We start from the raw sequence: 16,180 nt of genomic DNA on the forward strand, positions 1-16,180 counted from the left end.
CCACTCCCCCTCGCAGCTGGTGCGTGGGTGAGTATGCAAGGGGCATTCCCCACCTCCACCCCGCCTCTTTAAAGGCTTGCAAAACAACCTGTAGGAAGGCATGTAACCCTCCTCTCTGCCTCCCTTCGCCTGTAGCGGAGTGGGTCTCCCCCAGCTAGGCTCTGAACCCATCCTGCACCAAGCTGAGTCCAAGAGTACCCATACTGGCCCGAGAGGAGCTGGGCGAGTCAGTTAGAATGATGCTCACCCCGACGCCCCCAAGAGCCCCACGCACACTCTTTCTGTGGGTAGGGGTAGGATGCCCCCTACCCGCACCTCTGGCAGAGCGGCTGCGAAACACCTCCGGCGCAGCGCTCGCTGGGAAGCGTGCGCCCTTTGAAAAGGGACATCGGTGACTGCGGTGGTGTCTACCCTGGAGAAACACAGCCAGCGCAGCCGGCCGGCCCCATTTGGGTCCCCGCTGTAGCCTGCGTTGTAGGGGAGTTGGAGGGAATAAAACATAAAACAGGGCAAGCTGAATCGCGAGGTCGGCCCTTGCTCTAGTCTCCTTAAGGAGCCGCGCGCGCCCCCAGGCTGGGAATGCGGAATGGACACGTGGACCGAGGAGGGGGAGCTGGGGTGGGGGGAGTCTCCGTGGCGCGCGAGCCGTGGGCCGCGCGCTCCGGGGCCACGTGACCACGAGGAACCTGGGAGGGGAGGGGAGGGGAGGAGGAGAGCAAGGGAGCGAGCGCGCGGAGCTCTGCGCCCGCTACTGCCCCGGTGGGCGCTGAATCCCGGACGGGGGAGGAGGGCGGGCGAACGCGAGTGTGTGTGTCTCTCTCGAATCATTTACCGCGGAGCAGCCGGCGCGAGCGCCGAGAAGGCGGCGGCGGCGGCGGCGCGGCTGCTTCGTGCAACTGTGGCTCCCCCCACCTCCTCTTCCTTTTTGCTCCTTGATTCTTCTCCCCCCACACACGTCCATGGGGAGCTGGCCCTCCTGCCGGCACCTCCTCTTCTCTCGGCCCCGTAGGCACCAGCTGCCGCCTCCCTGGCCAAGGGCTGCGCGGGTGCTGTTTGCCCTGGCCCCTGGCGCCGTGCCCGCGTCTCGCCGCCCGCAGCCCAGACCGGCGCGGCGATTCTCTCGCCCAAACTGACTCGGAAAGAGCGAGAGCAGATGCCCCGCTGCACCGAGACAGCGGGCGAGCGGGCGTCCGGGGGCAGGGCGGGGGCGGCAGGGAGAAGGAGGCGTCGGAGACTGTGAACCCGGGAAAAGTTCAAGGTTTGTGCAGGTCCCCCCAGGGAATGCGAAGAGTGAGGCGGGGCAGCTTGCCCCTCTGCTGAGACAGCGAGACCTGAGGGGTCTTGGGGGTGGGGGCGCGGAGCCGCAGCGGGCTGGAGGAGCCCCTCTCCATCCTACAACGTTTATGCTTGGGAGGCTGGAGTCGAAGCCCGGGACTGGAAGGGCTCGGATCAGGGTGCATTAGCTGGCTTTCCCGCTCCCTCGCCTCTCCGAGCCCCATCTCCATGGGGCAGCCCGTTCTGGCCCCGCCTGCCTCGCCCCAGCCTCCGAGCTTCTGCCAGGGCAGGCGGCGCTGAGCCGGCCTGTGTTGAGCCGGGGCCCTCCTGGGCGAGACCAGAGAAAGCGGGCTGAAGCCAAGGAACCAGCCCTGTGAGGGGACAGATATCTGGCCGCCCGCCTTGGGCATTCCGTCTGGGCGTCGCCTAGGGTGGTGGCGACCCGTGTCACCGGTCTCAGCACTGCGCGGAAACTTTTCCTTTTCCAGATGGATTAAAGTTGCTTGGATTTTCTCTTTCTTTGCGAAAGAAATCATTCATTTGCACCTAACCTGGGGATTTTTATGCTGGGCTGCTGCAGGGCGCTTGGAGGAAGACAGCGGCCGCCTATCCATGTGGGGATACTACCAAAACCGAGGAAATTGGGGCTTGCGTTGGAAATCTGCAGCCCTGAGCGAGTTCGGATTCGAGCTGGGCCGTGGGGCCGAGGGATTCGGCACTCGACTCTAGGCAGCCCCCGGGACGCCGTGGCCACCCAGCCCGGACTGCACGTGCGGCTCCCCCCTCGCCTCGCAGATCCTGCAGGGGGCACCAGCCGAGGGAGGGGGAGGTTCCTCCCGCCCTGAGCTGCGCCCCCACCGGCTCCAAGGGTGTAGCCGGTGGCGCCTGGGACGCCCCCTCCCCGCAAAGTGTCCCCGAATTGCACTCCCAGGCCCCCGAAGCCTCAGCAGAGACAGCCAGGCGCCACGGCCGCCCTGAGTTGGATGTGACCAAGCCCAGACTGGGGCCAAGTCGTCGTGGACAGCTGCCCTCTCGGACCCCTCCCGTCCGAGCCTCGGCCATGGCCCCAGGGATGTCGGGCCGCGGCGGCGCCGCCCTGCTCTGCCTCTCGGCGCTGCTCGCCCAAGGTAAGTGTCGCCGCGCGGACTCGGGTGAAGATGCGGCGGGCGCCACTGGAGGGGGCAGGGTGAGGACCGGGAAAGGAGCACCCTCACGCCCACCCCTCCTCCACCGACTTGCAGCCGCCGCTCCCAGCCTGGCGTCTCGGGTTGCAGCTCGAGTTATCTACAGTCCCTAAGCTCTCCAACGGGAGCCGTTGCTGTGGGAGCCCGCCGAGGGAACCCAGCCCGGCCCAGGAAAAGAGTCTGGGGGCGTGCCCGCCCACGGAAATCCATAGGGATCCAAGGGATCTGCTAGATCTCGTACCGCCCTCCACCCCCGGTCTCTCCCCTGCAGCCAGCGGAACTGGGGGCTCCTGGCATCCGCGGGGATCGCGTCTTTCCCCGCCCCTGGCGCGCAGGCCGGTGCGGGGCCGCGCCGCCTGCTGCCAAGCTTCCTGCCGCGGTCCTCAGAAGGGAAGTGGACTGACTGGGGCCGGGGGAGCCGCTGTGCTCGTCCGCCGGCGGTCTTGTGAGCTGCATCTAAATGGCCGGCTTAGTGGAGCCCGGAGGGCGGGGGTCTGGGCACCAGCACCGGCCGGGACCGCGGGCCGCGCGCGGAGGGAGCGGGCTCAGCGCTCTCGCATTCTGCAATCTGTTGCGTTCGCTCCCTAGGCTCGCCCGGGGCTCCGCGGCAAAGGGGGTGGGAGAGGGAGGGGCCCGGGGTTCCCGCGCTTTGACGATGGGACAGCGGGGATACAGGTGGGGGACAGCGGGTCTCTGAACAGACCTCCGGTGTGGGAACTCAGACCAGAGGGAGGAGGCTGCAGCCGGCCTTCCGCAAGCTGGAGACATTCCAGGAGGCGAAGGGCACTGACCGAGTGGGGAGAGAGCTAGCTCTGGGAGAAAAATTGAGAAGCGCTGTCCCCTGCCCCCTCCCAACATGAAGCCAGCAAGGCCTGGGGACACATTTCTCTAACCAGCAAGTAGGAGGGTGGGGTGGGGTGCTTCGATGCTCCACGCTGAGGAGTGAGCCTCAGGATGGAGAGAGGCTTAGATGGAAGGAGCAGTGCGCTCTCCGCTCTGCGCGTTTGTGGAGGGCCCTCAGTGTGCCATGCTTAGCTTTTGCCCAGATCTTCCCAGTCTCTGAGAGCCTGTCTAAGCCCGCACACCGTCAGCGTGGCCAAGGTCTCTAACCATCGGCCTCTCTCACCAAGGCACATTCTCAAGGTTGAAAGAGTAAGAAAAGGAATGGGCTCAGGGAGTCCTGGGGCTAGGAGGGTGAAGGAGATTGGTGTATGGGTAGATTGGTTCTGGCCGGCTGCAGGTGACTCCAGGGGGGCTTGTTTTGAGTTCAGTTCACCACAGACAGCTAACCTGGTTCTTTATGGGAGAAAAATCTGCAGGGCAACTTGCCAGGAGGAAGGCGGAGATAAGGTGAGGGAAGTGGGAGTGCAACCAGGAACCAGAAATCTCAGCTCCCTGTGCAAGACTGAGAATGGGGAGGGGTGAGGAGCTGGGCTGCCTGTCTGCACTGGGGCTGCGTGGGCTGCACTTGACCTAGCCCTGGCAAACAGGGAGTTTCCATGCCAGTGGGAGGAAGCCAGGAAGCCCAGGCCTGGCTCTACGCGTGGTTCTCCTTTTGGGTCTTGCTGTGAGAGTTCCCTTTCTCAGGCCCAGTATGGCCCTTCCTCTGGGTAGCTCCAATGCTGTCATTAGGTCCTGCCTGTCCACCTTCTTCATCCCTGGGTCTGCTGTTAAAGATCCTTTCCCTTTCCTGGCCTGCCAGAATCCTGCCTGTTCCTAAGACCAGTTACATACAGGCAGGCCTCAGTGCCCTGGCTGTGCTTCCGGAGAGTGTCAGCCCTTGGCCTCCGTTTTCCTTAAGCTCCAGTGCCCTCTCTGTGCCCTGGAGTCATGGAGAGGTGAAGGCAGAGCCATGGGCTTATTCTCCTGTCTCTTGTGCTTAGCACATTGCCACACACAAGGGCCCAGGGCTTGGCTGTGTGATCAGAAACATATTTCGGGAAGGGGCCTGGGTCCCCCACTGAGCAGGCATTCCCTTGCCTGTCAGATTGCTTTGCCAGGTTCCCTTCCTGAGTTCTAAAGTCTCTTCTCACGGTCCATGCCTCAGTTTCCTCTTCTTCCATAGATACTTAGAGCTTAGGGATTATGCAGATGGATAAGGCCGGCATAACAGAAACCCCTGCCAAAAAAGAACCCATCTTCCCTGGGCCTTCCTTCTCCAGGCAGCCCATCTAGCCCCCCCCCCTTCCCTCTATTAGGAAGAGTGTACAACTCTTGGTTGAGGTTTCTGGGCTCTTCCAAGATTGTGGGGAATGGAGAGACAGTTGCAGTTTTCTGTGCCTGGCAAGCCAAAGCTGCAGGGTTCTGACCACACAGCCAGACTGGGAGCCAAGTAGCCTGAGTTGTGTTTCTCTCTGGCGCCATGGGGCAGGGTGACCTTGGGCTGTCTCCCTCATAGGCCTCATCTTCCACAGGCAGTGTGGCCTCTGGCCCATCTCCCTGTCTCGCTTTCTGCCAGGCCTGTTGTGCAGACTATGTGGGAATGGAGCCCCTCTAGCTCTCAGGGCCCAGCTCAGCCTGTAGGGTGGCAGAGCAGTCTGTCTGGGCCCCCCTACACCATTCCCAGTTCTTCCAGAAAACATCTGTGAAAGCCATTTTTTTTGTATCTCGTGGTGACTTTTGGTTGCATTTGTAGTTTAAATAGGAGATAAGGGGGGCAAAGTGGTGATAATTCTGTTAGAGAGCTGAGTGTGTCAGTCGGTGACACTCAAGGGCTCCCTGCTGTCTATAGGATCAAGGGTACACCCTTTGCCCCAACATACAAGACCCTTTATGATCTTGTCTGGATCCACATCTTCACTTCCATGGTACTGCCCTCTCGCCATGCTCTATAGACCTCATGAGAGCTCACTCTTCCCACTCTCCCATCTTTCTGCTTTTGTACCCACCAGCCCTTCCATCTGGAATGTGCTGCCTTCAGAAATCTTTACCTAGCCTTCAAAGCTCAGTTCGAATATCACCTCCTCTAGGGAGCCTTCCTAGATTAGCCCCTTAGTTTTCACCAGCAGCCTCTATGCCCCAAGAGATATACTGAGCACTTTCTGGGGTTGCCTTGGCACTTTACACTACTTTCCTAGCACTCCTCAGAGGCTGCAGTGTATGTGTGTGAAGAGGCATGGTTAGCTGTGCAAGCCTCCTGACCCCCACGCTCTTGCATAGGGGGCAGAAGCCAGGTCTTCTACGTTTTTGCCTGACTCTTCAGTGCTTGACACATAGTACGTGCTCAGAAGAAATAGATGGGTGAGAGGATACCTCCACATTGAGGGACTCTTCCAACATCAATTGGAAGTGGAGCTCTAGGGTGTGGGGCAGAAAAAGGGTACGGGAAAGACAGGCACAGAGCGAGAGAGACCAGGAGGTGAGAGCAGGCCTCTGCTGTGCCCCTTGAATGGCACTTACAAGCTCTACCTGTCTCAGGTGACATGTCATGACATGGTCCCACAGGATGTGAATACGGTATCCCTTGTCACTGTGAATATCTGACCTCAAATACATATGTCCCCCTTCATGGTCCCTAGCCCTATTTGCCAGGCCTTCCTGGTGCTGTTCTCTGCCCTTGAGTTTCTCCTGCAAGTTGTGTCCACTACCCCAAGCCTGTCCCCCCATTCACCTGAGCCCCTTTGGAGAAGCAGGAAGATCACAGCAGAGGGGCAGGGTGAGCACCGGGCCTTGGAAGGCCCCTCAATGCTTACCTCCCCTTTCCCACACCCAGTCTTTCTTCTGGTCACAACACAGCCTTGTTAATGTTTAAGACCAGTAGGTGGGGTTGTGCTATAAACTTGGTGGCAGAAAATGAACCTTATTGGAATCCATTCTGAGGATAGCTAGGTGCTGCGCTATAGGGGATGAGGCCTCTGTGGAATCCCAGGGCTGGACCTGGGCATTTCTCAGGCCCTCGCCAGGGCCTGTCTGGAGTGGATAGATCCTGGGCCTGAGATCGGAAGTGAGTGCTAATGATGCTGCAGGAGCTGAAACCCTGCGAGGCAGCAGCGGCCACCACCCAGGTCTGGCCCACCTACCTGGGCCAGGGGAGTGTGTGTTGGGGGCAGGGTGTCACCTAGTTGCTGTACCCATAATAATACCCACAACCCTGGAGGAGAAAGCCAGCCCTTCTGTGGGTGAGGAAATGGACACACAGGAGAGGGGACTGGCCAAGGTCACTCTCAAGTTAGTTCTTGAGTTAGGACTAGCACCAGAACCCGAAGGTGGTTCTTGGCTTAGCAGTCTGCGCCAGAGCCCTCAGCAGATCCCACCACATTGCTATACACGATCTCTGCAGCTTCTTCCAGAGATGCACTTCTAGCCGCAAGCTATCCTCTGGTCACAAGCAGTCGGGGTAATCTGTCACCAGTAGCAGAGCTTAATTTATAAACCTTACCAAGTACTACAAAAGAAGCAAGGAAGGGTTGGTGATCTGATCCCCAGCTCCCAGGATCTTGAAGTCCAGGTGGGGCTATGAAACAAATGTCTAGATCAGTGGTTCTCAACCTTCCTAGTGCTACGACCCGCAGGTTGAGAACCGCTGGTCTAGATTCTCACAATTCAAAGCAGTTTGGAATTGCAGCATCCTCGGGATATAGGGTTTCTGCGTTCAGGCTCTGCCTTTGGGTCATCAGTTCACTGTGTAGCCACAGGACTCTCACCTTCCTTTCTGAGTCTTGTTTTCTTGGTCTCCCAGTTGAGAGTGGATGATGTTCCACTCTCTCAACTCTTTTGTTCTGTGGTGGAGAAGTCCCTTCGTACCTCCCTGGTCCTCCTCGGCCCATCCCCACACCCCTCCATGGATGCCTGCAACAGATGCTAATGAGTGAACGCAATGCTTCCTCCCCAGGGTTTTCCTTACTTCTTCCTTGCCTGTGCTCAACACAGAATTTTAATAAGAGATTAATGAACCAGTTGTGTGTGTGTGTGTTTTTGTACGAACATAAATTCCTTTTAAAATTTCCCTTCTCTGCCTTTTTAAATGAAAAGAAAAGTGGGCCTCCTTATCACCAACTCAGCTGGCTGTGCCATACTCCGGCAGTCTTCAGGGATGGGCCCGTGTACCATGGAGCACCAATATTCGGCAAGCTCGGGCTCCGGTGTCTAGAGGCCAATTGGACTGCCCAGGGGAAGGGGGCACCGAGACAAGTGAGGCCTGTGGTAACAGAGAGGGGACAAGCCCCCAGTTAGAGTGGTCTGAGCATCCACGGGCTAAGAGTCCTGAAGTCACTTGCCCCTGTGACTTATAGCCAAAAAACGTGAGCAGAGCAAGAATGAAAGCTTGTCCATCCACCTGTCTTGTTTGCCCCTTTCAGCTCCTCCCTCCCAACAAGCCTCTACCCTGCCCCCACCACACACCTCCACCCCAGGCCCTAATGACTAGCAGAAAACCCAGCAGGATGAAGTGGAAAATGGAGGCAATTACCTAGATAATTCAATGCTTCTTGCCAAATGAATGAATGCAAGAATGAATAATTCAGTGCAAAAAAAAGGGGTAGAAAAAGATAATTGAAGAAAATCCCTTTTTGTCTAAATTATCTAGAAAATTAGCCACTCTTGGAAAGTTCTGCTTTTTATCAAACTTGACTCCTTCCTGCCATATTCTCACCCACACCTTTTTGGTCTATGAAGATCAGCAATTGGTTAGACGAGATGACTCTCAGAATCATCCCAGTTCTCAAAGATATCGCCAACCAAGAATTCCAGGAATGAACATCAGACTCCAGAGGGTAGTCCCCTGGCCCCAAGACAGCAGGCAGTCACCGCTTGCTGTTACCCTTAACAGCACCCTGACACAGCCCTGAAATCAGTCACAGTCACACTAAGTGACAACCTGTCAGTTTTTCTGAAGTAGAAAAAGGGAGGAGGGGGAATGGTTCCTGCCTAGTATGACAAGGGGGACACAGCCCCATCTTCAGAGTCTGATGACCAAGACAGAGCTCCAGTCCTCAGAGGGGGCTGACATGAGAGAGGTGACCGCCTTTGCGCAGAGGTTGTAGGACCCCACTCTCTCCTGACCCTTCCAGCACCCAGGGTTGTTGGGGAGCCTGGCTCTGGTCCAGAGTTTGTGTATTTTTGGTAGCTTGGTACCAACGATGCAGCGGACTTGTCAGTAGGAGAATGGTGTCAGCCGGGGCTGGGAGCACAGGCACCCGCTCATGTGCTCACCCACTCAGTCATGGTCACACTCAGCTACCCTTGAGAATTCTGTCAGTTCTCAAATCCGTGATCTCATCGGATTCCCAGGCGGCTGCTGTATGAAGGCAGCATCATGACACCCCTTTTTACAGAGGGCACAGCTGAGGCTCAACGGAGCCCCAGCCACACTGGCTCTTGAACTCAAGTTTTTTGAACCTGCTTGAGGAGGTCTTCTTGCCACACCTCTCTGCTGCAACAGACATGGGCCAAATCACCACTGTGATTTGGGGAATGTGACAACAGCAGATTTGAGGTTCTTGAGTTGAGGAATAGTAAATCCCTGGGTGAGGCCCTGGCATTGAGGCCCAGTGACCCCTGCAGTCTCACCGTGAGCCCTCCTCTGCCCTCAGCCTTCTGCCAGTCCCTTGGATAAGTCGTGCTCCTTTCCATATCACAGTCTTTTTATGAGCTGTTCCCTCTTACCAGATTGTTCTTCCACCCACCGCCTGCCCAGCCTTCAGTCCAGAGCCTGTCCACCACCCGGAAGCCCTCCCTGATTATCAGATGAATAGGGGCCCACTACCTCCTGCAACTCATTGCAGGTTTGCTGTGAGTCTAATTGTGCATGACCTGGCTCCCCTGTTGGCTGAAAGGGACCGTGTATGATCTCTTCCCTGTCGCTGGATTCCCAGAGTCTGTCTGGAATAAAGGAGGCGTTTGATGAGTTGGCACACGAATCTATGAATGAACCACCGTGCACATACCTGTACACACAGCCCCCCTCCCTGTCACCCAGGAAGCATTCAGTCAGTGCTTACCCCAGTCCAGGCCCGGTTCTAGTCAGTGAAGACAACATTAACATCTGGCCCTCAGGGAGCAGACATTCTTCTTGGGGGGAGGAGAAGGGAAATGCAGACAGGAAATAATACATACATTAAATAATTGAGTGATATATGTGTATGTTAGAAGGCCACAAGGGCTATTAAAAAGCGGGGAAACTGGGAATTATAAGAGGTGTGTGAGAGTCAGGAAGGGATGCATGCTCTTCATATGAATGACCATTTGATAAAATGTATTTCAGCAAAGACTCAGAGAAGTGAGGGATCCGACTAAGTGAAAATCCAGAAGTCCTCTGGGCAGGGGCCAGGCAGGATAGCAGCCCTAGGGGGAGTAGGTTTGTCATTCAAGGAATAGCAGGGAGGTGAGAGGCCAGGCAGGGGCAGGGGTGGGGAGGATGGGGAGATGGGGTGAGAACAGTCACTGAGGGAAATGATGGAGCCGAACACCAGCTGTCCTCATCTCCTGGGGCATTTGGGAAGCTAAACCACCTTCTGCTTTTTTCACAGGTTCTGACTTTTTACTAATTACCTGTTTACAAAAATTCAGCTCTCGGAGGTGACTGGGATTATATGCATTTGTTTGGTCTGTCTGATTCTACACCACTGTGACTTGGGGAGTGTGACAGCAGCAGGTCTGGAGGCCCTTGTGCTGAGGAATGGCAAATCCTAATCTCCCCAAGTCCCTGAGTGACCCGCAGTGACATGGCAACTCTGGGTTACCTGTTGCTTTGATCTCTCTGTTTTCCCTGTTCTGTGTCTGTGGAGCCTTAGTTGGTCTCTCCCTTAGTGTGACCACTGCAGCTCATGCCTCTTAGCTAAGGAGGTGACCTGACCTGGGGCAACCTACATTCTCCCCTGCTCTACCCCTCCTGGGGAGAAACTGCCTTACGAAGCATTTGTCCAATAGGAAGAAACTCTTGAATTGGAAATAGGAAAAATGGCCATTTTCTCAGCTGCCAACATAGCAGAGAAATGATCTCAATTTTCTGTGGCTGTTCTCGGCAGGAAAACTGCCCAACAGCCAGCCCCATGCATGAGAGGTCTGAAATGCTGGGGAGGGGCGAAGGGGAGAGGCAGGGGGACTGGTGTGGTGTGGAGGGCTGGGGTCTCCACTGGGGCCCTGGGAAGCACCCCCCACCTGGTAAGTTCTCCCCACCTCCCAGACCCCACTGACCACAGGGCCTGTGTCTGAGCATCTGTTGAACTATCTAGTTATCTCAGGGATCACTTACTAACTGAGCACTGCCATGTGCCACAGCCTGTGCTGGGCATCAGGAATCAGCCTTTGTTCTGTCAACTTGGTCCTGGCACTCAGAGCTTTCGTCCTCCACTCACCGTTCCCTGCTTTCAGCTCTGCAACCAAGCTGCCTGGCTTCCTCACTTGCATGCCACATAGATTGTGCTAAAATAGAGTCATAGGTATGCTGAAAGGGAGACAGAGTGTTGTGGAGGGAAGGGGGAATCTCACAACTGTTACAGGGGTCGGGGAGGCTTCATGAAGAGAGGCCACCACAGTGAGCCCTTGTCCAGGCTCAAGAATTCTGCTCTGGCTCACGCCTGTTATCCCAGCACTCTGGGAGGCGGAGGTGGTTGGATTGCTGGAGCTCAGGAGTTTGAGACCAGCCTGAACCAGAGTGAGACTCCATCTCTGAAAACAGTCAGCCATTGTGGCAGGCATCTATAGTCCCAGCTACTTGGGAGGCTGAGGCAAAAGGAGCCCAAGAGTTTGAGGTTGCTGTGAGTTATGAGGCCACAGCACTCTACCCATGGTGTGACAAAGTGAGACTCTGTCTCAAAAAAAAAAAAAAAAATTCTGCTTCTGAAGACTAAGGGGACAGCATCTACTGTGTGTGTCTGGTACTGTGGGAAAGACAGAAATATGGGACAAAAGCAGTCACTGGCTGACTAGCTCCAACAGTCTCGGTTGGGGAGAGCAAGGCTGCCTGTAAAGGAGGAGCAAGAGACAGTGCCAAATTCAGGGTCTGTGGTGATAATTCTTTACCTGGCTCATCTTTAAGGATACCTCAGAACTTTAACCTTCGAGCACTAGGGAGCAATTGAGAGTTATGGAGTGAGAGAGTAACACCATCAAAGCAAGGTTCTCAACAATTACTTGGTCCGGGACAGTTGACAGATTGGAGCAATGTTAAATGGAAACTGTTTCAGCACCTGGTGGGAGAATAGGGGTCTTAGGATGGGAAATGATTACTAGTATCCATCCAAGGTACCACCACGTGGTAGACAGCCCGCCAGTAGAGCCAGAAAGGTGGACTGAGTGTGCGTGCTCACTGCACACTGACCAGCAATGTGGCCTAGCTTTTCTGCTCCTTGGTTTCCAGCTCTAAGATTGGATGCCAAATGGGAGGTACAGAACCCACGGTGTGAAGGCTCATTGTTGGGAGCGTCTTTATTATTGTAGCACCTGAGGCCTGGGGAGCTGAAGGGACTTGTCTGAGGCTCACAGCCAGTTCTAACCTCTTGGGGTACAGGAGTGTTCTTATGGTCTATTCAGGAGTCCTGGAGAACATGGCCAAGAGAGGGGGCATCACTCACTATTTTAATGGAGGCCCAGCCTTCCTCCACAGTCCTCACCAAACAGCCAAAGGCTGAGGGGTCAGATCCGTACAGGGGTCACTGTCACCATTTGGGGCCCAGGACGGCCTAAGACCTCATCATGTCAGGGGATAGTGGTAGGTCTTAGAGTAACAACAACCATAGGTTCCAATGATATGGCTGCCTGCCCTGCTGCAGGGGTAGCGGGGCGACCCAGGAGCACTTGCCCAACTTGTCTCCCTGAGCCTCAGCTTCCCCCTCAGCAGAGAGGGAGCAACAGCATCCCCTCTCAGGCCTCCCCATGAATGAGATCCCACAGCATGTGTGGAAGTTCCCAGACCAACCGCCATGTACCTGTTGGAACCGCTAGTAAACTGGGTGCTAGTGAACTGAGTTCACTGCCTTCCCTTCTTCCCAGAGCCAGTCCTCACTGCTGGGAAGCACATTTAAGACAGTGCCAAAGATTTCCCGGAGAGCTGTTTTCCAGTGGTTGAGTTTTTGTGTTTTGTTTTGTTTGGGTTTTTTTTTTTTTTTTTTTACCCTTGATGCCTCCTAGCAACCCGCTGCTTGTTTTAAAAACAGTAGTGACCAGCTGCTAGTCCCTCTCTTTCCTTCCTTCCCTTCCTCCCTCCTCAGGCATCACATTCCCAGTGCCTCTAGCTCACTGGAGCCCATGGGGGTGGAGGAGGCATTCCTGGTCAAGCAGCTGGGCCCCACCACTAAGCCAAAGGTGTACCCAACTGCTGAAGCCACAGCTTCCTGAAATTTGCATCCTCTCCCTGACAGCCCCTAAGGCATGTGCACAGAGCAGGCAGCCACTCGCTTACCAGATAGCAAGTCTAGACTTTTAGGTTCTAGGGAGTTTCTGACACAGAGCCCAGGTCTCCCTAATCTGCAGCCTGAAAGTGCGTGGGGACAGGTACAGACTCAGACCCTGAGGATCCTGGACGCACAGCCTCCTCCTCCCCTCCTAGTTGGATAGCTGGGTGACTGTGAGCATGTCACTCTTCAGTCTCAGTTTCTGCATATGGAAACAAGAAGATGAAGCTATCCATCTTGCAAGGTTGTTGAGGGTGGGGTAATAGGTTATGCACCCCACCTGGCATGGTCAGTGCTCAGTAATGGTTGCTGTGATCCCTGATTCTTAATAGTATCATTGGTATCAGGGAACCCTTAAGAGTTGCCTGGACAAGCCTGATCAACCTACAGGGCCCGCCACCTCTCCACCCTCCTAATATATTTCTCCTCCACCGCTGGTATTGTCTTCTCCACCACTTATTCTCTCAACCAACTGTATACCCTGGGATATATCTCTTCTCCCAGGGGAGTTTGGTTTTCCTGTCTTTGAAATAGGAATTGCTGAGCTCAGTCAGCCCTGTCCAATAGAAATATAAAATGAGCCACACGTCTAAATTTGTCTAGCTTGCACATGATAAAAAGCAAAAAGAAACAGGTGAAATTAATTTTCATAGGCTGAGCAAGGTGGCTCATGCCTGTAATCCTAGCATTCTGGAGGCCAAAGAAGGAAGATGGCTTGAGCTCAGGAGTTCAAGACCAGCCTGAGCAAGCGTAAGACCCTGTCTCTACTAAAATAGGAAAATTAGTCGGGCATTGTGGCAGGCGCCTGTAGTCCCGGCTACTCAGGAGGCTAAGGCAGGAAGATTGCTTGAGTCCAGGAGGTTGAGGTTGGTGTCAGCTATGATGAAGCCACTGGGTGAGAAAGCAAAACTCTGTATCAAAAGAAAGAAAGAAAGAAATTAATTTTAATAGTCTACGTTAACCAGTATACCTAAAAGATTGTCATTGTAACATGTAATCGATATAAAAGATTATAAATGAGAGAGATACAGGAAAACTGCCATAGTTGGCCACCTCACTACGTAGACTACCTCCTTAAGTTGACCTCATTTTCATAGACGGGACGTGCACCACATGTACTCACTGAAGTTCCTTACGTTGACCACCTCCATATGTTGACCAGTTTGTTTCAGTCCCTTGGGTGGTCACCTTGCAGAGTTCTGCTGTATTTTGCATTCCTTTCCTTTGTATTAAATCTTCAGCATCTCTCGTGTGGGTTACACCTGCCCGCATTCGGTTGCTCCATGGTCACATGCCGTGAGAGGCCACTGAACCTGACAGCTGGGGACTGGTTGCTGCCACGGGGCTCTACACACCTCTCCCCTGGGAGGCATTTTCAGGGCCCTTGAGTCAGCACCCTGGGGACAGGCAAGCTGAGCCCATGCTCCTTTCTGCAGCTTCTTAGAAATTCCCTTCCTGACTCAGAGCCTGCTCAGCCCTTCCCCGGCCCTGGCATGATCTTTGCTGGCAATGGTGCATCCTATCCATTCAGAGGCAGCAGCTCTCTGAGGGTGGGGACAGCTGCCTCCCAGAGGCCATTTTCCCTCTCCCTTGGCCAGGATCAAGTCATCCTCCTGCTCAGAAGGTTCATCTCACTGGGAGTGAAAGCCATAGCCCTCCCAGAAGCTCCCAAGGCCGACACTGCCCCTCTGACCCAATCTTCCCTCCCACCTGCTCAGCTCCTGTCACACTGGCTTCTTTGCTATCCCCAACGTGCCAGATGTGGAGCCTCAGGGATTTGGCCCTTGCCGTCCTCTGCCTGTCCTTTCTCCCCCTCAATAAGCAGGACTCATCCCTCCTACCTCCCTCATGTCTCTCCCCCAAACACCTCCGACCACAGCCATGCCAGTCTGTCCTCTCCCCATGTTCCCATTTCTCCACCTGACACATTACCTGGTTATGTGTCCCATTGCAATGGAACCCTGCCCCCCAAAGCAGAGGCCACATCTGTTTACCTCACTGCTGCCTCCCCAGCACCTGACTGGCACAGAGGAGGTGCTCAATGCGCATGCATGGGATGGATGAATAAACTGGTGAACCTGCTCCCTCCCCACCTCTCACCCTTTCTTCCCAGGAAGCCGAGAGGAAGACAGGCCGGGTAGTGAATGAGTGAGAGGAACCAGAGCGGGAAGGTGTATCCCTTCATTCACTCATTACCGTGTTCATGTGCCATAATCCAGCTGTGTGGTCTTGGGAAAATCACTCAACTTCTCTGTGGCTGAGTGTCCTCATTTATAAAATGGGATACTGTGAGTGCCTTTCTCACAGCGTTGCTGTTGTGAATAAATGAGTTAATGCAAGTAAAGTGCTGAGAGCAGTGCCTGGCTTGCGGGAAGGAGTCAATAGATAGTAGCTGTTGTTTCATGCAGTGCTGGTGTTTGAATATCTATTGTATACCAAGCACCGTGGCACATGCCAGGCATTCGGTAATGAAGACACAGTTACTGGCTGATACGGGACAAGGGTGCAGCAAATTTCAGTGCAGTGTAATCAATGCCAGGGTGGCAGAGGTGTCAGGATAGGAGGACCTGGCCTCATCTAGACTTAGGCGAGGGACACATATGGTGTCCTGTCATTTTACAGCAAGCGCTGCCAAAATCTATGTGAACTGGCAAGTTGAGCTCTGGCAACACCATGAGGAGATCATTTTGTCCAGAGCTTTGTCCTCCCGGATACTGTGGAAATTAGGGAACCTCCAGCCTGGGGGAGTCACCCCAAGTTTCAGCCTTCTACCTGTAAGGTGGGCTAATAAGGGGCAGCTCCCATGTCTTAGATCACAGGATTCAACCAGCTGCTGTATGTAGTGTGTGTAAACAACCAGCTCGCATGCCTAGATGCTCATGAAACAGGAGATACCAGTATTACCTTCCTCATTAGTAATTAGTACAAGCTAAGGGGAAGACCTCCTAACAGGGTGCCCTGCATGCAGCGGGCACTGCCTCAGTGCGTGAGCTACTGCACTGAAAGCCTGTTTGAACCCTGAACTCCTTTCTGGACAGAGACACAGAGGGGTGCTCAGTGAGTTGAGATCCTTAAAGTCAAAGCAACATGGGACAGGAGAGATAGAAGGGAGTGTCAGGCTCCTCTCACATCTCACCCTGTTTTAAAGGTGGGATGACGGAGGTCTGGAGAGGGGAGTCTCCAACCCAGCTCACACAGCAGTCAGGAGCACAAATCTAGGCTTTCTCTGGTTTCTCATGACAGTGTTGGTGGGTGGCATCACTGCCACCGATGGCTACCGGATTCTCGGGTGCAGGTCTCCACTCCCCAGCTTCCTCAGGGCCGAATCTGGGGGACCTGCCTCAGCAGGCATGGTGTAGACACAGGGTAACCAGATTCCATCTCCAATAA

The 16,180-nt window shown here is 54.9% G+C and overlaps 1 protein-coding gene across 2 annotated transcripts in view; it reads left to right on the forward strand.

Moving 5' to 3' along the window:
- Positions 1–840: 840 nt before the first annotated feature.
- Positions 841–16,180, forward strand: part of TMEM132E (transmembrane protein 132E) — a 63,189-nt gene continuing 47,849 nt past the window's right edge. Inside the window, exons 1-2 of one of the 2 annotated variants that reach the window (XM_053570203.1) lie at positions 1,220–1,258; positions 1,856–2,402. In XM_053570203.1, the coding sequence (XP_053426178.1) occupies positions 2,336–2,402 (67 nt within the window). In that variant the 5' untranslated portion in view covers positions 1,220–1,258; positions 1,856–2,335. Of the gene's footprint in view, positions 2,403–16,180 lie in introns of both variants that reach the window. The other variant, XM_053570204.1, reaches the window with a different exon arrangement.

The sequence above is a fragment of the Nycticebus coucang genome, chromosome 18 (assembly GCF_027406575.1).
Source record: "Nycticebus coucang isolate mNycCou1 chromosome 18, mNycCou1.pri, whole genome shotgun sequence".
Taxonomy (NCBI): domain Eukaryota; kingdom Metazoa; phylum Chordata; class Mammalia; order Primates; family Lorisidae; genus Nycticebus; species Nycticebus coucang.